At 40.9% G+C, this 25661-nt stretch overlaps 1 protein-coding gene across 2 annotated transcripts in view; it reads left to right on the forward strand.

The window, feature by feature from the left end:
* Positions 7629 to 25661, forward strand: part of MAATS1 (MYCBP associated and testis expressed 1) — an 84421-nt gene continuing 66388 nt past the window's right edge. Inside the window, exons 1-5 of one of the 2 annotated variants that reach the window (XM_013962739.2) lie at positions 7629 to 7880; positions 18887 to 18963; positions 19466 to 19623; positions 22078 to 22161; positions 23447 to 23503. In XM_013962739.2, coding sequence (XP_013818193.1) covers positions 7757 to 7880; positions 18887 to 18963; positions 19466 to 19623; positions 22078 to 22161; positions 23447 to 23503 — 500 coding nt within the window. In that variant the 5' untranslated portion in view covers positions 7629 to 7756. The remainder of the gene's footprint in view (positions 7881 to 18886; positions 18964 to 19465; positions 19624 to 22077; positions 22162 to 23446; positions 23504 to 25661) is intronic. The other variant, XM_013962742.2, reaches the window with a different exon arrangement.

Consider the following 25661-nt stretch of genomic DNA (forward strand, 5'->3'; position numbering starts at 1 on the left):
GTAAGTTGGGGCAGAGAACAGAGATAAATGCAAATAAAGTACCCATGCAGGGACCAATAATGATAATGCGTCCTGCACAGAGGAGGACAATTAAGTCAAACGTTTGTACTTGAGGTCCAAGGACAACTATGCTGACTGCATCCTACTCCATGAAGTTTAGAAAGCACTGCTTTATGGGGTAAAAATGGAATTTAATCATTTTAATATCCTCTTTCCTTGCTTTTAAGTGAAAACAGTCATGTTGTCATGATCAGATACTGTGACTTTCTAGATGTGTGGTCATCCTGTCATAAGCGTTTTGGCCTCCCAATAGTAGTGAGCACATGAGACATGGCACAAATGTTTTTACTCAAATTATTCCCCCCAAACTATTTTTCCCTGCCAAGAATCTAGAAGTCCTTTTTCCCATAGTAAGAGCTCTCTTAAATAAGCAGAGAAACAAACAAAAGAAAGAAAATGTTGCCTGAACTGATTTTCTCTTCTAGTACTGTCCAATAACTCATATTGGCACAGATAATTCTTAACAGAGAACCCAGATTTTTTAGAATGTGCTTACTCAGAATGAATTATCAGTTGAAATGACGACATAAATCTTCAGCTACATTACCTTCTTTCATATAGAACTACATACCTTTCTTACATATAGAACTGTTGAGTTTGTCAACCATCATTTAATCTTCACAGTAGTTGTGAAACTGAGCAGGGACCCTTTGGGGGGTCTTTCTAGGTCCCCCATTTCTTGTTTATAGGAAAAATGCTTCAGCCTCTTAGACCTTGAGTTCTTGAGGTACAGAGTCAAACAGTTAGTGATTAGAAATAGTTTCTCCTAAAGAGATATACCGGCTCAGAGGTTAAAGTGTCTGCCTGCAATGCAGGAGACCTGGGTTTGATCCCTGGGTTGGGAAGATCCCCTGGAGAAGGAAATGGCAACCCACTCCAGTATTCTTGCCTGGAGAATCCCATGGACACAGGAGCCTGGTGGGCTACAGTCCACGGGGTCGCAAAGAGTGGGACACGACTGAGCGACTTCACTTTCACTTTCAAAGAGATATACATAACAACCTGATACAGATCGCCGTTCTGCTGCAAGAACTAAGGTCCCCACCCAGGTGGAGGATGGTATCTTCAGGCTGAACACAAGCACATGGACCTCTGGCTGGTTGGAACCGGAATGCTGATTAAGATTTCTGGAGCACTACCTCACCACCAACCAATCAGAACAAAGTCACACACCCTGTGGCTATCCCCACAAATTTGCCTGAAACCCTTGGGGGAGTTCAGGTCTTTTCCACAGGAGCCGCCCATTCTCTTTGTTTGGCCCTCGCAATACACCTTTCTCTGCTCCAAACTCCAGCGTTTTAGTTTGTTTGGCCTTGTTGTGCATCCAGCATGTGAACCTGGGTTCAAAAACAGTTGAATGTGTTATCTACATCTCAGTCGGTCTAAATGAAAGATGAATATCATTTTAAAATCAATCATTATTATTACATATTTAATTGTGCTACTGAACTTTTGTGTCTAGGAAATGAACAAAGAAGAAATGAGAAATAGCCACGTGTTTAGGAAATTAACAGAATTGTGATAAGCTGTAGATGCAGGTTATAGACTGAAAAGCTGAAGCAGCCTTTCTGTAACCGAGGAAAGATTTTTCTTGCCCACTGTCCTTTGGTGCTTCAATGAAGACAGGGTTCTTGCAGTGACCACACTGACTTTCTCAGGGTAAGCTAGTATCGGCAGGTCTTGTCCCACCCACACTTCCTTTAAGCTGTTGCATTCAAGACATAAACAAGACCTTGTTTTCCTCCCTGAGCACTGTGGGTCTTAAACTCTTTCAAAAAGCACTTCTTTCTGATGAATGTTCTCCTGCCCTTGAATACCAAGGATATTCCTTTTCAAAGTGAAATATATAGCCATTTATATTCAGCTACTGAACTCTTGTTTCAGAAAAGTACAGCTAACCTACACATGTGGGTTGCTTTTTTTCTGCTTTTTAATCTATGAATAAGTAAGATTTCAGATCAACTGTTGATTTTTACTTTGACATCATGCTTTACTTTTCTTACCCAGCTTAAATGCCTTTAGATTTATGGTGACCTTAGTTAAAGAAAAAGGAGGATTATAAAATATTGTAATTCAATGTTTCCCATTCTACCCTAGGGAAAATCTCAATAATTCACTTCCCCCTGGAAAAACACAGCAGTTCGGGAAACCTGTAATTGGAGATTAAGCTGAGTAGGTAGCTCATGGAGATAATAATGAAAGACTGGATTCAACCAGCCACCTCTGTAAAGATGGGGGACACTTGGAGGTTCTATCTGTGGGGTTCCCTGGTGGCTCAGGTGGTAAAGAATCTGCCTGCAGTGCAGGAGACCCAGGTTCAGTCCCTGGGTCGGGAAGATCCCCTGGTAAAAGAAATGGATGGCAACTCACTCCAGTGTTCTCACCTGGAAAATTCTGTGGACAGAATTTTGTATCAAGTTCTCACTTCCCAGTTACAATTTTAACCAGCAATACTTTACTTTTAAGCCTCTGGCACTCTTTGCTGTTGCTGTAATTGCTAAATTAGTAGGCAGCAAGAGTTGCAATAGTTACTGTAATGGATTTTTTCACAATACAGTGGATATATTACTGTACGGTGCGATGGGAATGCAAGCTACAGATGGAACTAAGCGGGCATCTGTGGCTAGGATGACCAGCCTGGTGATATAACAAGCAACAACTAAGGGAATACTTTCTAAAATCTCTCCCATGATAAAGGCATTAGCCGTTTTTCAAGCCTAACTAGCTCCAGGTGTGGAGACTATTAAGGGTGGATAATTGAGGCTGGTAGAGAAGGAGTGACACCATATGCTGAGAGAGAGGAATTACAAGGCTTGAACTCTCAAGTTTCGCTAGAAATAATAGGTTCAGTGGAAACTTTGTATAGTATTTACATTTCTGCCCCTGGGGGGGAAAATGCTTTCCAATTGCCACAATAAATACGTGCTGTACATAAATTCTCAATAGCTTTTTAGGAAGTCTGAAGGGTCTGAGATTTACTTTGTCTGCCACAGTTTCATGAATGCTGGTAGAAACCGGCAAACTGTTGAGTCAGAGATGAAGGATCATTTATTACTTATAGCAGAAATGGCAAGTATCAGCATTTTTGCAACACTTCTCTAAGCCCCGAGTTCCACAGAAAGCCAGGTGACATCACAGGTGTTACAACACAGGAAAGGAAGCTTAGGAAATTCAAATCTTTGACAATGGGCAGTGAGAAAGATTGCCGTTTGCTCAAAGGGAGACAGGATCTCTGATTTCTAAGGCAGCAAGCAAACTTGCCCCTTGCTCCAGAGACAGACACTACCTCTATTGTCCAAGGTTACTCCCTACACAAACAAAGGAAAAGACAGATAGCTACTTCCTTGCAAGACAAGTAGAAGCAAGAGACCCATGGAGAACTGTCTCCCAAATGTGCATGGTGTAAGTGCATGGTATAATTTTGATTTTAATGAAGCTGTGTTATTAAGGAGCACCCCTCTCCAGCCTAATTTCATAAAGATTGCACATTAGTCACTTTTTGCTGTGCAATATTGTTACCACAAACCTAGTTGTAACACATGTATTTTTTTTTAAAGGTAATTGGATTCTTTAAAAAGTTTTTTTTAATTTATTTTTTAATTGAAGGATAATTGCTTTCCACAATTGTGTTGGTTTGTGCCATTTCACAGTTTCTGCACTTAGGCACCTGGGAATGGCTTAAATGGCTCCTCTGATTAGGGTCTCACAAAATGCACTGAGAATTTTGGCTGAAACTGTGGTTTATCTGAGATTCTACTGGAGAAAAAATATGCTTTTAATCTCATTCAGGTTGTTGGCAGTATTCAGTTTCTTGCAGTTATAGGACTGAAGAATTTTATTTCTTCCTTGTGGTCAGAGGCCACCCTCATTTCTGAGAAGCTACCTGTAGTTCCTTGCCATTTGGGGTTTTCAAATACGGCCACCTGCTTCCCCCAAGCCAGCAAGGGAGAGGTTGAGCAACTCCAGCAAAATGACCACTATGGTGTATGTAGAACAATCATGTTTAATATATATTAATATAATATATAAACCATTATATTTGACATATTCTATTGGTTAGTGTCTTCCAATATGTTTATCAAGGGGGCTGGCTGTTGGCTACTTCAGATAATATATCTGAGAGATGAAAAGTCTTTCTGAGGAGGGGACATCATTCTAGCTGAGACCACAGATGATGAGGGTGGGATAAGATAGGGGTGAGGAGCATTTTGGGGAAAAGGAACAGAAAATGGGAAATGCAGCTGTCCCCAGAGATAGAAAAATATCATCATGCCACTATAAGACCATATTTTACATGTTTTTTAAATCTGTTTTTTCCCATCATACAGTGAGTTGTACCAATATCTTAGATCTTCAGTACCTATTTCATAGTAGACAGTGTTGTTGTTATTCAGTCACTAAGTCATGTCTGATTCTTTGTGATCCCATGGACTGCAACATGCCAGGCCTCCCTGTTCCTCACCATCTCCTGGAGTTTGCCCAAGTTCGTGTCCGTTGAATTGGTGATGCCATCCAATCATCTCATCCTCTGCTGCCCTCTTCTACTTTTGCCTTCAATCTTTCCCAGCATCAGGTGGCCAAAGTATTGGAGCTTCAGCTTCAGAATCAGTCCTTCCAATGAGTACTCAGGGTTGATTTCCCTTAGGATAGCCTGGTTTGATCTTGCAGGTCAAGGGACTCTCAAAAGAATCTTTTCCAGCACCACAATTCAAAAGAATCAATTCTTCAGTGTTCAGCCTTCTTTACGGTCCTGTAAATTTATATAATAAATGGATAGATTTATTCATTTAGGAAACATTTGACTAAGCTTTCATGTACTAGGTGCCAAAGAATGCTCAAACTACCCGCACAGTTGCACTCATCTCACACGCTAGTAAAGTAATGCTTAAAATTCTCCAAGCCAGGCTTCAGCAATATGTGAACCGTGAACTTTCAGATGTTCAAGCTGGTTTTAGAAAAGGCAGAAGAACCAGAGATCAAATTGCCAACATCCGTTGGATCACTGAAAAAGCAAGAGAGTTCCAAAAAAACATCTATTTCTGCTTTATTGACTATGCCAAAGCCTTTGACTGTGTGGATCACAATAAACTGTGGAAAATTCTGAAAAATATGGGAATACCAGACCACCTGACCTATCTCTTGAGAAACCTATATGCAGGTCAGGAAGCAACAGTTAGAACTGGACATGGAACAACAGACTGGTTCCAAATAGGAAAAGGAGTGCGTCAAGGCTGTATATTGTCACCCTGCTTATTTAACTTACATGCAGAGTACATCATGAGAAATGCTGGGCTGGAGGAAGCACAAGCTGGAATCAAGATTGCCGGGAGAAATATCAATAGCTTCAGATATGCAGATGACACCACCCTTATGGCAGAAAGTGAAGAAGAACTAAAAAGCCTCTTGATGAAAGTGAAAGAGGAGTGAAAAAGTTGGCTTAAAGCTCAACATTCAGAAAACTAAGATTATGGCATCCGGTCCCATCACTTCATGGCAAATAGATGGGGAAACAGTGGAGTGGCTGACTTTATTTTTCTGGGCTCCAAAATCACTGCAGATGGTGACTGCAGCCATGAAATTAAAGACGCTTACTTCTTGGAAGGAAAGTTATGAGCAACCTAGACAGCATATTTAAAAGCAGAGACATTACTTTGTCAACAAAGGTCCATCTAGTCAAGACTATGGTTTTTCCAGTAGTCATGTATGGATGTGGGAGTTGGACTATAAAGAAAGCTGAGCGCTGAAGAATTCGTACGTTTGAACTGTGGTTTTGGAGAAGACTCTTGAGAGTCCCTTGGACTGCAAGGAGATCCAACCAGTCCATCCTAAAGGAGATCAGTCCTGGCTATTCATTGGAAGGACTGATGTTGAAGCTGAAACTCCAATACTTTGGCCACCTGATGCAAAGAGCTGACTCATTTGAAAAGACCCTGATGCTGGGAAAGATTGAGGGCAGGAGAAGAAGGGGACGACAGAGGATGAGATGGTTGGATGGCATCACCGACTCAATGGACATGGGTTTGGGTGGACTCCGGGAGTTGGTGATGGACAGGGAGGCCTGGTGTGCTGTGGTTCATGGGGCCGTAAAGAGTCGGACATGACTGAGGACTGAACTGAACTAGGTACTTCAGAGATACAAAATGACCATGTGAAGGCCTGTGCCCTCAATGAGCTCACAGTTGCAGGGAGCCAAGTTACAATTACTAATACAAAGTGGTCAATGCCACTGGTGCTACATAACAGCACTGGAATAAAGAAGTCTGGGTCTACTTGCAGAACTTGGGAGGCTACATAAAGGTGGCAAAATTAGCATTAAGTCTTGAAGGATACCTAAATTAATTGAGGGGCATAAGTACGAAAAGCATTTTAGGCAAAGCAAGCAGTTTGAGCAAAGGCTTGGAAATGGCAAAATACATGGCTGATAGGCAAAAAAACCAAGAAGTTCATGAGTAGAGCAAAATAAAACCAAGAATATGTGTGAAAAGAAGAATAGAAGGCAGGAGGCTTGTTGAAGTGCCTATGGATTACATGAAAAAGACAAAGAAGCTAACTCTAACGTGTGTCACTAGCCAAATGGGATAATTCAAACATCACAAAGTATAATGATCATAACGGACGAAAAGAATCTGATATGTAAAATGCACTCATTCCTAGTGATACTAAGCAAACAATATCTTTTTGGTTAACACTGGTGGTTACTAGGGCACCACCAATTTTTCTTAAATTTGATAACTAAAGTGAAAAAATCCGTATCAGTTTGAAATGCAGAATCTGCCTGCAATGCAGGAGACCTAGGTTCCATTTCTGGGTGGAGAAGATCCCTCGGAGAAGGGAATGGCAACCCACTCCAGTATTCCTGCCTGGAAAATCCCATGGAGAGATGAGCCTGGAGGGTCACAGGCCATGGGATCGCAAAGAGTTGAACACGACTGAGCGGCTAACACATACACACAGATAGCAGAGGGATAGCAGAATGCGCATGAACATTTAATTAGCCCACCACAAACGCTGATAATCAGGACCAGAGCTCATAGTGTGCCAAAGGCTGACGCTCAGATTCTTTAGTTCGAACATGCCCTGCGGAAAGGGGTTGTCCGAAATGAAAGTCCCCAACTATTCTAGAAGGCTCTAAGATTTCCCAGGGATTTCCGAAAGAGGCTACGGAGTGTGATTGGTAAATGGCTGCAGGGATTTCAGCAGCAACCTTCTCCCCAGTCTGCGGCCCCCTGGCGTTGACCGTGGGTGGGCCGCTAAATGCTCGTAACTTTATCACCGGAGTGCAACTGGGAAGTGAGGCAGTCCCTCTCCCACCCCGCCCTTCTCTCCCCTCCCTCGCCTTTCTCTCCACCGAGCCCTTCGTCCTTCTCTACCCTCGCCCCGCCCTTTTCTCCTTGCCCTCCCCTCCCTAGGCCAGCCCCTCCTTTTCTCCTTTCTCCCCTCCTCTTCCCCCACCCCTCACGCTCCACCCCTCTGCGCATGTCCCCGTCCTTCGGCTTCTGCTCCTCGCCCCGCCCCTTCCTGTCGTCACTCGACCCCGCCTCTCTGACGCTAGTCCCGCCCCTCTCCTCTGGACTAGCTGCCTATCTTCGCCTGGCGTTTGCTCTCTGGTCCCTGCGGAGGTTACCATAGCTACGGTGCACGCAGCAGCTAGGTTTCCCTAGTTGAACCTGGCTGGCGGCAGGGAAGAGCCGGCACCATGAGTCACGTAGTGACTATCGAAGAACCCCAGGCCAAGTCGCAGGTGTCTCAAACCCGGTTCGGAGGGAAGTCAGGGGCCTGGGGCAAAGTCTCTGCCAGTCGAACGTATGATTTCTTATACGGTAAGGGCGGCTCCAAACCTCCCTCCTGAGTTGTCGACACCTGGGCCAGGTGGGCGTCGAGACTGTCGGACCTGGCCGGGAACGCGGCGGACGAAAGACAAGCCTCAGGAGGGATCTCTAGCCCGGGTTGTCTTTTGTTGGTTAGGGGCAGCTCCACGCCCTGCAGGAGGTGGCTCTTGGGCTGGCTGGGGGGAGGAGGCGGTCTCGGAAGCCGCAGGTGCGCTCTGCATCTCAGAGTAGCGAGCAGGAACACCTCATTCTTCTTTACCCTGACAATTCGCACAGCCCTAAGCAATTGTCCTGAATGCCGTTCCTGGCGTTCTAACTTGGAGATTCACTCGACACTCCGTCATTCAAACTGCATAAAATGCCCAATTCTCTGGGCAACTCCAAACTTGTCATTCTGGGTAGGTAAAGAAGGGCCAGGTTGTCTCATCTTTGTTTTTAGGTTTCTCTTTTTATTTGAGCTTATTCTTATCCGTCAAAGTATTGCTTGTAAACTAGGTCCACTAGGTCTTTTGGGCCAGTAAAGCCCCAGTTTATTTAATGCCCTGATTGTTCATTTATGTTCTGTCTCTTCTACTGGACCATAAATTCCTGAGTTATTTAAGTTCTTGTTCTCTCCATTTTTGTAGCATTCTCAGCACCTTTTCCAGTGCTGGTACATATGTTGGGTGCTATATAATTTGTTATGAATCATTTATTTAATTTACTACTACAATAAGTACAATCAGTAAAGCATGATTTCCCTCCCCCGCCCCCCGTTTTGCCCTCTTTGCCCTTCTTTTAACGGTGTGGTATCTCCTCTGAGAATCCCAGGGTTTCCTTTGGATGGGAGTCTTTAGGGTAGCCGTTCCCTGCTGTTGGGAATATGTAATGATTGCTTACATTTGTGTATGCTTCACAGTTAATAGCATTCTTTTCTAAATCTTACCTCATTTATATACTGTTTCACATTTGACTGAATGTTATGTGAATACTTTGTATCTCTAAAGTGCCTCACTTGAAGTGCCTACAGTACTCTGTCGCTTCCCTGAATCTACATTTGTTGGTGGATTAATAGCTACACTATTGCACTGCTAATTATAAAGTCTTTTAAATATGATATATTTTCCTAGCTTCCAAAAATGTCGTTTTTAAAAATATTTATCTATTGGTTGTGCTGGGTCTTCATTGCTGCGCGGGGGCCTTCTCTAGTTGCAGTGTGAGGGCTTCTCATTGCAGTGGTTTCTCTTGTTGCGAAGCACGGGCTCTAGGGACAGGGCCTTCAGTAGTTGTGGGCTGTGGGCTTAGTAGTTGTGGTGCACGGGCTTATTGTCCCATGGCATGTGGGATCTTCCTGGACCAGGAATCGAACCCATGTCCCCTGCATTGCCCAGCAGATTCTTCACCACTGAGCTACCATGGAAGCCCCCAAAATATCTTAAATACTTCTTGGGTTTATCATTTATCATGAGCTCTTTCCCTCCTTTCTTTTCTTTCTCTATAGAATAAACAACAAGGACCTACTGTATTTATGTTAATTCCAAAGTCCTAATTTATTTCTCCCCTCCCCTCCTCTGCTATCCCCTTTGATAACCATAAATTTGTTTTCTATTTCCATGAGTTTGTCTGTTTTGTAAATAAGTTTATTTGTATTTTTAAAAAATTCTACACATAAGTGATACGATATTTGTCTTTGATTTACTTCACTTAATAGGATAATCTCTAGGTCCATCCATGTTGCTGCAAATGGCATTATTTCATTCTTTTTTATGGCTAGTAATAGTCCATTGTGTGCTTGTATACATATGTATATACATATGTTATTTATTTTATACATTTTCTTTATCCATTCATCTGTTGATAGACATTTAGGTTGCTTCCAGGGCTTGGCCTTTGTAAATATGAGTTGCTGTGAACATTGGGGTGCATGTATCTTTTCAAATTAGAGTTTTCTCTGGATATATGCCCATGAGTGGGATTGCAAGATTATATGGTAACTCTATTTTTAGTTTTTTGTTTTTTTTTTTAATGGAACCTCCATGATCTTCTCCACAGCGGTTGCACCAACTTTCATTCCCACTAACAGAGTAGGAGAGTTTCTTTTTCTTCACTCTCTCTCCAGCATTTATTTGTAGGCTTGTTAATAATGGCCATTCTGATGTGAGATGATACTACACTGTAGTTTTGATTTGCATTTCTCTAATAATTAGTGATATTAAACATCTTTTCATGTGTGTGTGGGTCATCTGTATGTCTTCTTGGAGAAATGTTTAGGTCTTCTGGCTATTTTTTAATTGGGTTGTTTGTTTTTTTGATGTTAAGCTATATGAGCTGTTGGTATATTTTGGAAACTAATCATTGTTGTAGCATCATTTAGAAATATTTTCTCCCACTTTGTAGGTTGTCGTTTTGTTTATGTTTTCCTTTGTTGCGCTAAAGCTTTTAGACTTAATTATATACTGTTTATTTCTGTTCCAGAAACATCTTGCTGCAGTGTATGTCAGAGTCTTCTGCCCATATTTTCCTCTAGAAGTTTTATCCAGACTTACATTTAAGCCTTTAATCAATTTGAGTTTATTTTTGTATGTGGTATTGGAGAATGTTCTAATTTCATTCTTTTACATGTAGCTGTCCAGTTTTTCTCAGAACCATTTAGCGAAAAGGCTGTCTTTTCTCCACTGTGTTTTCTTACCTACTTTTCTTAGATTAATTGGCCATAAGTGTATTGGTTTACTGCTGGACTGTCTGTTCTGTTCAGTTGATCTCTATGTCCATTTCTATGTCAGTGTCAGACGGTTTTGATTATGGTAGCTTTATAATATTGTCTGAAGGCATAGAGTGTGATTTCTACAGCTCTGTTCTTCTCTCTCAAGATTATTTTCATTATTCAGGGTCTTTTGTGTTTTCATCCAAATTAAAAATTCAGTTCAGTTCAGTTGCTCAGTTGTGTCTGACTCTTTGTGACCCCATGAATCGCAGCATGCCAGGCCTTCCTGTCCATCACCAACTCCTGGAGTCTATCCAAACCCATGTCCATCGAGTCAGTGATGTCATGCAACCATCTCATCCCCTGTCATCCCCTTCTCCTCCTGCCCCCAGTCCTTCCCAGCATTCGGGTCTTTTCCAACGAGTCAGCTCTTTGTATGAGGCGGCCAAAGTATTGGAGTTTCAGCTTCAACATCAGTCCTTCCAATGAATAGCCAGGACTGATCTCCTTTAGGATGGACTGGTTGGATCTTCTTGCAGTCCAAGGGATTCTCAAGAGTCTCCAACACCACACTTCAAAGCATCAATTCTTTGGCGCTCAGCTTTCTTCACCATCCAACTCTCACATCCATACATGACCACTGGAAAAACCATAGCCTTGACTAGACAGACCTTTGTTGGCAAAGTAATGTCTCTGCTTTTCAACATGCTATCTAGGTTGGTCATAACTTTCCTTTTAAGGAGTAAGCGTCTTTTAATTTCATGGCTGCAGTCACCATCTGCAGTGATTTTGGAGCCCCCCAAAATAAAGTCTGACACTGTTTCCACTGTTTCCCCATCTATTTCCCATGAAGTGATGGGACCAGATGCCATGATCTTCGTTTTCTGAATGTTGAGTTTTAAGCCAACTTTTCCACTCTCCTCTTTTACTTTCATCAAGAGGCTTTTTAGTTCTTTTTCACTTTCTGCCATAAGGGTGGTGTCATCTGCATATCTGAGGTTATTGATATTTCTCCCGGCAATCTTGATTCCAGCTTGTGCTTCCTCCAGCCCAGTGTTTCTTGTGATGTACTCTGCATAGAAGTTAAATAAGCAGGGTGACAATATACAGCCTTGATGTACTCCTTTTCCTATTTGGAACCAATCTGTTGTTCCATGTCCAGTTCTAACTGTTGCTTCCTGACCTGCATACAGATTTCTCAAGAGGCAGGTCAGGTGGTCTGGTATTCCCATCTCTCTCAGAATTTTCCACAGTTTATTGTGATCCACACAGTCAAAGGCTTTGGCAGAGTCAATAAAGCAGAAATAGATGTTTTTCTGGAACTCTCTTACTTTTTCCATGATCCAGTGGGTGTTGGCAATTTGATCTCTGGTTCCTCTGCCTTTTTGAAAACCAGCTTGAACATCTGGAAGTTCACGGTTCACGTATTGCTGAAGCCTGGCTTGGAGAATTATTTTGTCCTAATTCTGTGATAATGCCATTGGTAATGTAATAGGGATTGCATTGAGTCTGTAGATTCCATTGAGTAGTATGGTCATTTTAACAATATGGATTCTCCCATTTCAGGAACACATATATCTTTCCATTTATTTGTGTCATCTTCAGTTTCTTTCATTAGTGTCCTATAGTTTTCAGAGTAGAGATCTTTTGTCAACTTAGGTAGGTTTATTCTAGGTATTTTATTCTTTTTAATGCAATGGTAAATTAAATTGTTTCCTTAATTGTTTTCGATATTTCCTTGTTAGTGTACAGAAATGCAATAGATTTCTATATATTAATTTTGTATCTAGCAGCTTTATCACATTTATTGATGAGCTTTAGTAGTTTTCTGGTAGTTTCTTTAGGGTTTTCTATGTGTAGCATCATGTTATATACAAACAGCGACAACTCTGTTTTTTTGTAATTTGGATTCCTTTTTTTAAAAAAATATACTTATTTTTATTTATTTGGCTGCACTGGGTCTTAGTTGCAGAATGTGATATCTTTTGAATGGTAGCATGTGAATTCTTAGTTGTAGCATGTGGGATCCAGTTCCCTCACCGGGGACTGAACCCAGGCCCCTTGCATTGGGAGCACAGAGTCTCAGCCACTGGACCAGCAGAGAAGTCCCTGGATTCCTTTTCTTTTTCTTCTCTGATTGCCATGACTAGGACATCCAAAACTATGTTGAATCAGAGTGGTGAGAATGAGCATCCTTGTCTTGTTCCTGATCTTAGAGGAAATATTTCAGCTTTTACGTTGAGTATGATGTTAGCTATGGCTTTGTCATATATGGCCTTTGTTATGGTTAGGTAAGTTCCCTCTATGCCCACTTTCTGAAGCGTTTTTTAAAAATCATAAATGGATATTGAATTTTATAAAAAGTTTTTTCTGAATCTATTGAGATGTTCATATGGTTTTTATCTTCAGTTTGTTAATGTGGTGTATCACACTGACTGATTTGCAGATATTGAAAACTCCTTGTATCTCTGGAATAAATCCTACTTTATTACGGTGTATGATCCTTTTAATGTGTTGTTGGAGTCAGTTTGCTGGTATCTTGTTGAGAATTTTTGCATCTATGTTCATTTGTGATATTGGCCTTAATTTTCTGTTATTGTGATCTTTCCTGGTGGCTCAGACAGTAAAGAATCTTTCTGCAGTGTGGGGGAACTGGGTTCAATCTCTGGGTCGGGAAGATCCCTGGAAAAGGAAATGGCTACCCATTCCAGTATTTTTGCCTGGAGAATTCCATGGACAGAGGAGCCGAGTTGGATACGACTGAGCGACTAACACTTTCACTTTTGTTTGGTTTTGGTATCAGGTTGATGGTGGCCTTGTGGAATGAGTTTGGAAGTGTTCTTTCTTCTGCAATTTTTGGGAATAGTTTCAGAAGGATAGGTGTTAACTGTTCTCTGAATGTTTCATGACATTCCCTTGTGAAGCCGTCTGGTCCTGGACTTTTGTTTGTTGGGCTTGTTTTGTTGTATATTGCTTTTGGCTGTGTCATGTAGCTTGTGGGATCTTAGTGCCCTGACCAGGGATTGAACCCACACCCCCTGCGTTGAAAGGCAAAGTATTAACCACTGGACCACCAGGGAAGTCCCTAAAATACAATTTTTTATCCATTCTCTCTTTCTTCTTCTAGAACCCCTATTATGTGTAGGTTGGCACATTTTGTATTATCCTGTAGAGTTCAATTGTGGCCTTTACTTTTTTCATTTGTCTTTCCACTGTTCTGATTGAATAATTTACTATTCTGTCTTCCAGATCACTTATCATTCTTCTGTGTCCTTTAGTCTGCTATTCATTGCTTCTAGATTGGTTTTTATCTCAGCAATGGAATTGTCTAATTTTGATTGGTTCACCTTTATAGATTGCATTAATAGTTCCTTGTTACAGAGATCTGCATTTCTTTTGATATGTTTCTTAATTCATTTAGCATTTTTATTACCTTCTCTTAACTCAAAAGTTTAGACCTTTTAACTCAAGGTCTAAAAGACTGATGAGGACTGTTTCATTATTTGTTCTTTCAGGGCATTTCTCTTGTTCTTTTGATTTGAAATAGTTCCTATGCTTTTTAATTTTACTTACCTTTTTCTGTCTCTCTGAATTTAGGAGAATCTGCTCTCCACTGTGGTCTTGAAGGGATGTTTTTATGTAGGGTTGTCCCTGCGTAGACTCTGTGTCTCCAGTCCTTTGGTGGGAGACTGATTTTGGTATGGATGCCCACCATGTCTTTCCTCAGTCTGGACTGGTTGTTATCCCCTGGATAGGAAGTGTGGTTGGCTTGTAGCATCTACAGCCTGTGCTGGATGTGAGGCAGGGCTTCTTCTCAGCTCCATGGCTGTCATCATCCTATTGGGAGTGGGGTGCACTCCCCAGTTGTTTGAATAGAAGGCTTGAGGGTTGTTTGATCATGCTCTGTAGCCCTTGAGTGTGCTTCAGGTGAATCCTGAAGCAAGTAAGGTCTGTGAGGTCGCAGAATACCTGTGTCTCACCTGTGTAGACATCGTGCTCAGAAGCAGCCCAGATTCACGTCCCTTTCTCTGTTGTAACATCCCAGATCTAGGGCAGGGCTGTGTTGTGCAGTGACTGGGAGTCAGGTGGTTGTGGCTGCAGGAGCTGCTTTGCCACCTGAGATCTGGGCTGCCTCTATGGTGGTCTTCTCCCAGTCTTCTCTTTCTGCCCCAGATGTAGTGCTGAGCTGTGGTGTGGTATGGAGTGGGTGGAGCCACTCCAGCACACCCAGCGTGCTCTTGCTGGGAAATAAACTGCTGCGTACTAGTATCTGCACCCTCTTATGATGCCACCAGTTATGCATGCTGGCAATATCTGCCCAGCTAGACCCACCACCCGCCATGCGCCCATTTATAATGGGGCTTGCAGCGCCCCCAGATCACACCTCAGGCCCTCTGGTCTGTCTCTGCATGGCTAGACCAAGCCTCTGCCCAGATCTCACACTAGGCTGTGGTGTAGACTGAGGGGGCTGGGGCATTTGCCTGTTGGGGTTGGAAAGTGTGGTAAAGTGGCAACCATCACTTCCGGTGGCTCTCTTGGCCCTGACTGTTAGTGAGCCGGCACACATACACTCCTTATGAGTAGAGTCCAGCCTTCTTCAGTCTGTCTGTCTCAGTGAATTTCCTCGCAAATGAGGGGGTTTTTCTTGTCTGTGCAGGAGCCCAGGAATGGGATGCCAAAATTGTGGCTTGACCTGCTTGCTCCCCAGAGTGAAGGTCCACCCATGTGGACCTTCTCTTCCTTTCAGATCCCTCCCAGGGATGCAGGTCCCAACCTGATGCCTTTTTTTTTTTCCCACATCCTACCTTGCTTCCCAAATGTTGCTAGTAGTAAAGAATCCACCTGCCAATGCAGGAGACTTAAAGAGATGTGGGTTTGATCCCTGGTCAGGAGGATCCACTGGAGGAGGGCATGGCAACCCACTCCATGCCTGGAGAATCCCATGGACAGAGGAGCCTTGTAGGCTACAGTTCATAGGGTCGCAAAGAGTTGGACATGACTGAAGCGACTTAGCACACTCCCTGGTACATGGAGCTATTTATTGCAGCTCTGGTTGTTTGTATAGAAGTCCTGCTGCCAGTTTCCAGCTAGTTTTCACTGAGAATTGTTCTACATGTAGATATATCTTTGATGTGTTTTGGGGGGAAGGGGAGCTCTCTGTCGTCTTATTCCACCATCTTGATCCCCTTGGTTGCTGACTTCTTGAAGCCTTGGTTTCCTTTTCTGTAAAATGGAGGCCTCATGCTTACCTTATTAACTTTTTGAGAATTAAAAGGAATACTATACACAAAGCACTCAATACTGTCTAGGAATAAGTAAGTGATAACCGGGTGATTGCTATTGCTTGGGGCTTCCCTCCGTGACTCATGTTGATGTATGGCAAAACCAATGCAATATTGTAAAAATAATAATAATAAATTTAAAAATCTACCAAAAAAAAAAACAAAAAAAGAATACACTTGCAATGCAGGAGCCACAGGAGATGCGAGTTTGATTCCTGGATTGGGAAGATTCCCCAGAGGAGAGCATGACAACCCACTCCAGTGTTCCTTTTTAAAAAATATTAATTTATTTTAATTGGAGGCTGATTACTTTACAATATTGTAGTGGTTTCTGCCTTACATTGACATGAATCAGCCATCCACTCCAGTATTCTTGCCTGGAAAATTCCATGGGCAGAGGAGCCTGGCAGGCTAAAGTCTACAGGGTCACAAAGAGCTGGACATGATTGCAGCGACACTGCATGCACGCTATTGCTGGGGCATCTCAGGGGCCTCTCCAGTGCCGTTTGAGCACTGATTTTGAGCACAGTTGTAGACTATGCTTATTTAACTTATATGCAGAGTACATCATGAGAAATGCTGGGCTGGTTGAAACACAAGCTGGAATCAAGATTGCTGGGAGAAATATCAATAACCTGAGATAAGCAGATGACACCACCTTTATGGCAGAAAGCAAAGAACTAAAGAGCCTCTTGGTGAAAGTGAAGAGGAGAGTGGAGAAGTTGGCTTAAAACTCAACATTCAGAAAACTAAGATCATGGCATCTGGTCTCATCACTTCATGGCAAATAGATGGGGAAGCAATGGGAGACAGTGACAGACTACTTTTGGGGGCTTCAAAATCGCTGCATTGATGATGACTGCAGCCATGAAATTAAAAGACGCTTACTTCTTGGGAGAAAGGTTATGACCAACCTAGGCAGTATATTAAAAAGCAGAGACATTACTTTGCAAACAAAGGTCCATCTAGTCAAGGCTATGGCTTTCCAGTGGTCATGTATGGATGTGAGAGTTGGACTGTAAGGAAAGCTGAGTGCTGAAGAATTGATGCTTTTGAACTGTGGTGTTGGAGAAGACTCTTGAGAGTCCTTTGAACTGCAGGGAGATCCAACCAGTCCATCCTAAAGGAAATCAGTCCTGAATATTCATTGGAAGGACTGATGCTGAAGCTGAAACTCCAGTACTTTGGCCACCTCATGCGAAGAACTGACTCATTTGAAAAGACCTTGATGCTGGGAAAGATTGAAGGCAGTTAGGAGAAGGGGACAACAGAGGATGAGATGGTTGAATGGCATCACTGACTCAATGGACATGAGTTCGAGTAAACTTCAGGAGTTGGTGATGGACAAGGGAGGCTTGGCCTGCTGCAGTCCATGGGATCGCAGAGTCGAACATAACTGAGTGACTGAACTGAACTGTAGACTATGTTGTAGAATGTATAGTCACAAATCATACAGTATTGTGTTGTTGTCTGTAGATTAAAAAATGTTTCTATAGATATCATTTTCACATTCCTTATGGAAATATTAATAAGAGGAGAATGATTCATTATCCAGACTTAGGGGAAATGTGGGTTAAATTAATTTCAGATGACCAGCACAATTGCAGCCATTGACCCAGTGATATCAAGTTGAGAAGTGATGGAAATTGGGCTGATTAGGAATGAAGAGGCCAAATTTTATGCCCTCAAATTATAGGCTACTGAATTTGGAGAATGAATGCACCTATTTAGACAGAAGAATATATCTTCAGCATCGCTAATATGTTGGAAATCGTATAAGACAAAGTGAAGTTTCTACATTCTCTTGTCTCTTGTTTTAAGTGATTTAGAAGGTATCACTGGACCAGTGGTTGTGATTGTTTGTGTTGGCCAGCTGGGTCTTCACTGGTGCGCGGGTTTCTCTCGCAGCGAAGCACAGGCTCTAGAATGTGTGGGCGCAGTGTGTGCAGGATGCAGGCTCAGTGGTCGCAGCTTGTGGGCTTCTCTCGTTGTGGTGCATGGGCTCAGTTGTCCCACAGCATGTGGGATCTTAGTTCCCAGACCAGGGATTGAACCCATGCCCCCTGTGTTGGAAGGTGGATTTTCAACCACTGGACCACCGGGGAAGTCCTCAATGGTTGTGACTGTGCTGTTCGCCTGAAATTGGGTAACTGAGGAAGTAACTAAGTTCCGGAAATTGACAAATCGTCTAAATTCAAGAGACTTAATTCTAAATCACAATAACAATTTAATGATTTCTGCAGAGAAATATACGTTACCAAGATGTCTAGACTAGTTCAAGGTATTTATTTGTCTAGACATATCTACTTGAGAAATCAAGTCTATACCTGAAGATTGCTTGTGATTTCAATGTCAAATTGTTTGATTTTTAAGTGATAGTAAAATCAATCATGAATTTCATTGTCACTTTAAAGGTATACCTAACAAATACGTACTTACAGCAACAGGGCAATCTTATTTAAACTTGGAGGAAATAACTTAGTTCCATTTTAAGGGGTGAATTCTAAAAATAGCTGATCTTATTTATGTCTTACTAGAGAATGACATTTTTTTTACCCTGTCTACCAGCTCTGGGTGATACACTGTTAAGTGTGTATCTTCCCTGTGAACTGAAGATGGGAGGCAGTGCCCAAAGTTATTGTTTCTTTACCCTGGAAACGGGTGTAGTGTCTGTGTATACATGGTCCTTCCTCTTAGAGTATTTCCAGAGCTACCCAGACCCAGAAGGTGGTTTGTTCGTAAGAGAGGAGAGCCTGTTGAGGTTATGGTGCTTGAAAACATGTTCAGCCTTCTTTTTGCATTCCGATTCTATTCACTGACATTGGAGCGTACAGCGAACACATGCATCTCACAGACTCTCACTGATGGTGAGTAATAGAGCTATGAGCTGCCGCAGAGTTAGATGATATCTGAATTTTCTAATTTGTTTTCCAATTAAGAAATTACAATTCTTTATTGTTTTTTTCTACCTGGGAGTAGATATGTGCTAGATTTGTGGTCTTCCTTATACTGCTTTATTGTTTATTTCACAGACCCGTTGTTTATTGTATCAAGTGAGAAAGACCACAACCAGGCAAATATTCAGGCCACCGTGATTCGAAGCAAACTGGTAGGTCTTACTCATCTGCTCAGGCAGCCTAATGAACCTGAACCATCTAGTTTGGCTAACTGTGCTGATCAAATTTTCTAATCACCAAATCTCCACTGGAGTTTATGTTCTTCAGAAATTTCTTTGCCATGGTTACCAGGGGACAAGATGTTTTAATACTTGTGGCCTAATGTGAGGATTAACTAACTAATAGTGAATAAAGGACTCAGACGATAACCTAAATTATTTCAATGAGAAAAGTAATAGATGTCTGTGTTGAAAAAATTCCAGTAGTGCAAAAGCATATATAGTATAAAATAAATGCTACCCTTAGCCCTCTTCACATAATCACCCCTTGTCATCAGTTTCTTCAGTATCCTTCTAGAGATAGTCTATACATATACCAATAGCCTATGCCGTATAGATAGTTTTGTACCTTTCAAAAGTTTGCAGTAGTAAAATACTTTAGAAAATCCGGTGTAATTTTGTCCTTTTTCCCTCTGCCCTCCTGTCTTAACATTAGAGAAGGGTTCCCAGGTTTAGAACCATGTTCAGCAGCATGTTCCATTATCCAAGATATTCTGTTTATTGGAGCAAGGCAGATCCTGTTCCATCATTCATCAGCCGGGACTGGAAGCGACATGAGCCATGGCACAGAGAGGCCCTCCAGCAACTTGCCGCGTAAGTGTCAGGTGGCTCCAGCTGCTATTCATGTGTTTGATGGATGCATTTTTCTTCTTAAAAAGTTTTGTTTATTCATTCTGTATTATTTTAAAATGTACAATTGTGATGTTATACCTAGACCAGTTGAGCTCAAGTTCTCTTTCTTAACCCCTTTGACCAAAACAATCTGGATTTGGGAGCAACAGTTATAGGTTTATTGGTTAGTAATAGGTTGGTACAAAAGTAATTGTGATTTCAGACTGTGAATTTTAAATCATTATAATGAGGCTCAAACACATCTTTATTAATCACAATAGGAACCATTACAGTCAACACATTTGTGTCAATGAGAAATAAGTTGGTTGGTTCCTGTAGTGTAAAAATATATGTTTCAGGATTTGATGAACTCTTGGAAAGCATTTTCTGCCTTCTGCTGGTTGTGGAAGCGTTTTCCTGGCAAAAAGTTGTTGAGATGCTTGAAGAAGTGGTGGTTGGTTGGAGAGAGGTCAGGTAAATATGGCAAATGAGGTAAAACTTTTTAGCCCAATTTGTTCAACTTTTGGATTGCTGGTTGTGAAACTTGCAGTCAGGCACTGTGGAGAAGAACTGGGTCCATTCTGTTGACCAATAGTGGCTGCAGGTGTTGCAGTTTTTGGTGCATTTCATTATTTGCTGAGCATACTTCTCAGATGTAATGGTTTTGCTGGGACTCAGAAAAATGTAGTGGATCAGACAGACAGCAGACCACCAAAACAATGACCACGACCTTTTTTTGGTGCACGTTTGGTTTTGGGAAGTGTTTTAGGAGCTTCTTCTCCATCCAACCACTGAGCTAGTTGTTGCCAGTTTTGTTTTATAAAATCCACTTTTTGTCACGCGTCATAATCTGATCGAGAAGTGGTTCAGTGTCGCGTAGAATAAGAGGTGACATTTCAAAATGATGGTTTTTTTGATTTGCAGTCAGTTCATGAGGCACGACTGAGCGACTTCACTTTCACTTTTCACTTTCCTGCATTGGAGAAGGCAATGGCAACCCACTCCAGTGTTCTTGCCTAGAGAATCCCAGGGACGGTGGAGCCTTGTGGGCTGCTGTCTATGGGGTCGCACAGAGTTGGACACGACTGAAGCAACTTAGCAGCAGCAGCAGCATGAGGCACCGTTATCAAGCTTTTTCACGTTTCCAATTTGCTTCAAAGGCCAAATGACCATAGAAAGGTTGACGCTGAGTTCTTAGGCAGCTTCTTATGTAGTTGTATGAGGATCAGTTTCGATGATGGCTCTCAGTTGGTCGTTGTCAACTGCGGATGACTGGCTACTATGCTCCTCATCTTCAAGGCTCTTGTCTCCTTTGCAAAATTTCTTTAATCACCACTGCACTATATGTTTGTTAGCAGTTTCTGGGCCAAATGCATTGTTGATGTTGCTAGTTTCCTGCTCTGCTTTATGACCCATTTTGAACTTGAATAAGAAAATTGCTTGAACTTGCTTTTTATTTAACATCATTTCCATAGTCTAAAATAAGTATAAAATAAACAGCAAGTGATAAGTCATTAGCAAAAGAAAATATAAAGCAAGAAATGAGCATTAAAATGGTGTATAACATAACCACATTCCAGTATCAAATGGCAAAATTCAACAGTGCAAAACCGCAGTTACTTTTGCACCAACCTAATAGGTGTTCTCCAAAGGTTATAGTATATATTACATGATAACTTACCACCAAAGGTAGAGGTGACTGCATTTTGATCCATCCAATTTCTTTGATCCGTCTTAGAAATTGCAAGTGTACTTTTCTGCTAGTATCCAAGTAGACTTTTTGGAGACCTGCAACCAAAGTACCTTCAGTGATAGGTCTGTCAAATTCCTTATTTGTTTAAAGAATATTTACAAGTTCATACATAGTAAATTTCTTTTACAATGCTACCTTACAGCCTAGACATAAAATTTTGTGTTTTTTTTTTAAATTTTGTAATTCTCATGCACTGTTAACTAAAAATGAACATTTTTGTATGTGGAATTTCATAAATTTACTCATTTATTAGCTTTCAGTTCCTCTTGTTGGCTCCTGGTTTCCTGGCTCAGGAAAAGTAATTATTGAGGTGTAGGACAGTAAGACACATGTTATAGAAGACTTTGCTCTCAGTCTCAGGTGTATCTCCTACTTTATAGACATATAAATATGAAATAGGGGCTTCCCAGTGGTGCTAGTGGTAAAGAATCTGTCTATCAGTGCAGGAGATGCGAGAGACATGGGTTCGATCCCTGGCGTGGGAAAATTCCCTGGAGTAGAAAGTGGCAACCACTTCAGTATTCTTGCCTGGAAAACTCCATGGACAGAGAAACCTGGTGGGCTATAGTCCATGGGATCCAAAGAGTCAGACACGATTTAGCAACTGAGAATGAATATGAAATAAAAATTATATTTGGAAATAATATGTTCGACTTGAATAATGTTTTCCTGCTTCGTTTTAGAATTGATGCTTCTTTTCAGATGCCTAAAGAAGTTTATGAAGATCCTGATGTTACTGGAAAGAATCGCTATAAATATTTTGAAAGGTAGGAAATAATTACTGATGAATATGAGCCCTAATATTATTAGAGACCTCTTTGTAATAATGATAGCAGCTCTCATATTTAAGTCATGCAATATGCCAGGTATCATTTTATAAGTGCTTTACATATATAACATCAATTTTCAGAACAGAAATCTAGGATAGGATATATTATCCCCATTTTACCAGTTAGGAAGCTGAGACCAAAAGAGGAGAAGTAAATTACTCAAGGTTACTCTATTATGAATTAGCAAGTGTAGAGCTGGGATTCCAACTAAGTCTGCCTGACCTTAGAGATACTAATTGCAAATAAGAATGTATCTTTGAGAACAAAATGAAGTCATCAAATGAGGTGAGATAGAGGAAAGACACATGACAGCGATAGTGCAGGGAGAAGTGTTAAAAGAGGGCAGATAGGTGACATTTGCTGTCTTTGTGTGAATGTTACCAAAACCAACATAGTCAAAAGATTCACCTTGTTTCATTCGTGATGAATACACACATGTGATAATCATACGCTCAGATTAGAAAAAAATTAGATGCGGATTTCCCTCTAGGTCCTATCTGAGTCAGCAAAATAGCTAACTCGGATGTATAACTTGATGTCATACCTACATAAGCTCATTAGAGAAAGTAAATTTGTAATACACGTTATTTATGAACAACCTCCTTATGGATGTTTGATGATGCTGAGTTTTTCAGAGGAATGAAATTCTTTACATAGTATACTCAGTTCCTAGACTTTCGGGGTGGGGGCGGGGGGGCGGCCTAAAGTAAATCACTGGAAATTTCAGAACATCTCAGGGAACTTGAGAAGTTGCTGGGAACTAATGACCAGCTGAAGCCTAAGTATAAGGCACTGTTTCTCAGGTGTGGCTTGTTTCCCATCTGCAGCAAACACATGGGGATGTTTATTACAAATGCAGATTAATTGGCTCTACCTTGTATCCACTGAGTCTGCTGGGCTAGACCTGTGGATTTGAACTTTAAACAAGAATCTTCCTACTCCCACCTACTCCAGCGTTCTTGCCTGGAGAATCCCAGGGACGGGGGAGCCTGGTGGGTGCCGTCTCTGGGGTCACACAGGGTCGGATACGACTGAAGCGGCTTAGCAGCAGAAGCAGCAGCTTCCCACTCCCCAGTGATTTTGTGTGTGCCAAAGTTTGAGAATTGCTGATATACAAAGTATTCAAACTCACTGATTTTAAGGGACAAATATTGGCAGTGGCAGGAAACTTAGCAAACACACAGTGCAGAAGTCCCACGTTTGTGTTTCCTTTCTTCCCCAGGCCTTTCCTTCCAGTTTATCAGCAGATGCCATTCAATGTTGTTTTTGCATCAACCAGGTAAGTAACCGTTATTTTAAAACTTTTTTCCAGTTTATTTATTATTTGCTTCCACATTTGTTTCTAAAAGATAGTTCTCTGAATCATTATTTTTAAAGAATGGATCATAAATCATTAGAACATTTTCTAGTGGTCATTAGCAGCATTTAAAAAAACAAAATAGAAAATAACCAAGAGCTTCAGATGTATTGAGGGTAGTTATGTTTTTGCTTATAACTTTTGATTTAAATAGATAAATGTATATGTTCATAGGTATATAATTGTTATGGTATATAGTGTAGTTTTTATTATGAGTTATGGTAAAAATGAAAGTTGAAAGTGCTCTAAATGTTCTCTTTTGCTTCTCTGAAGTGTACTTATTTGACAACAGTTCTTCAACGTTTGATCAAGAAAACCAGTGAAAATATTTTTTAATAGTAGAATTTATAATTTAATCATCTAATGCACCCAAGGCAGTGTGCTATACAAAGATACATCCAACGTGGTGTCTGTCCCACAAAGGAATGTGAACCAAGGTGAAAAGAAAGTAAAGGACAAGAGCTGAATCTGGGATTATTGAGCAGTTCCTGGGTCTTTTGTTTTAGGGCAAGATAGCAGGTTTGGTAAAGTGTCCCATTAAAAAGCTAACTTTTGCTATACTCTTCCCCATGTCAGTATAACTTAATGTTTCTATAAGAGAAGAAAATCCAAGGTATTCATGAAGTGAGTGAGAAGATAAACATTTTTTAAGGCCTAAGATTTCTGAATAGAAAGTTAAATAGGTCTGGATTTTCAAACATGCATGCATTTAAAAGGTATGGTTACTCTTAATGATACAGCGTCTTATAAATAGGATATATGTTATCAAAGGTCTGTAATCCTCAATATAAGTGCCAATTATGATTCCAGTTTCTCCTCAAATTTTTTAAGACTGTGTATGGATTCCTTTGGCTCTTATATGGATGTAGGAAAGATGCTTTGCTTATTGCAGCAATATTTTGGGGGATCAGTCTCCTAAAGCAAAGGAAATAAAAGCAAAAATAAATAGAACATAATTAAACTTAAAAGATTTTGCACAGTAAGGGAAACCATTGACAGTATGGAAAGATAGCCCACTGAATGGGAGAAAATATTGGCAAATGATATGACCCATAAAGGGTTAATATCCAAAATATATAAACAGCTCATAAAATTCAACATAAAAAAATCCAAAACAACCTGATTAAAAAATGTGCAGAAGACCTGAATAGACATTTCTCCAAAGAGGACATGCAGATGGCCAGTAGGCACATGCAAAGATGTTCAACATTGCTAATCCATCAAAACCATAAGGAGATGGTACTCCCACTCCTGGGTATGTGTCTGAAAAAACCCACTATTTTGAAAAGATACATGCACCCCGATGTTCATAGCAGCATTATTCACCATTGCCAAAATATGGGAGCAACTCACATGTCCATCAACAAATGAATGGATAAATAAAATGTGGTTTATATACACAATGGACTATTAGCCATAAAAAAGAATGAAAATTTTCCACTTGGAACAACATGGATGATTTCGAAAATATGCTAAGTGAAGTTAGCAAAAGACAAATGCTGTGTGATATTACTTATTTGTGGAGTCTAAAAAATACAACAAACTAGTGAATGTAACAAAAAAGAAATACTCACAGATTCAGGGTACAAATCTGGGTGGTTAGCAGAGGGGAAAGGGAAAAAGGAAAGGCCAGTATAGGAACAGGGTATTAAGAGATACAAACTATAATACATATTACATAAAATATTATATAAAATAATCTACAAGGATATATTGAACAACACAAGAAATATAGCCAATATTTTAAACTATAAATGGAATATAACATTTAAAAATTGTGAAATACTGTATTGTATTTGTTGTTGTTCCATTGCTAAGTTGTGTCCAACTCTTTGTAACACCATGGGCTACAGCACGCCAGGCTTCACTGTCCCTTCACTATCTCCTTGAGTTTGCTCAAACTCATGTGCATTGAGTCAGTGATGCCATCCAACCATTTCATCCTCTGTCACCCACTTCTCCTGCCCTCTGTCTGTAAGTTCTTGGTTCTTGTGCTGATGAGGCCTGGCTTGAAGGATTTTGAGCATAATCTTGCTAGCATGTGAAATGAGTGCAATTGTACGATAATTTGAACATTCTT

This window comes from Capra hircus, chromosome 1 (assembly GCF_001704415.2).
Source record: "Capra hircus breed San Clemente chromosome 1, ASM170441v1, whole genome shotgun sequence".
Lineage (NCBI taxonomy): Eukaryota > Metazoa > Chordata > Mammalia > Artiodactyla > Bovidae > Capra > Capra hircus.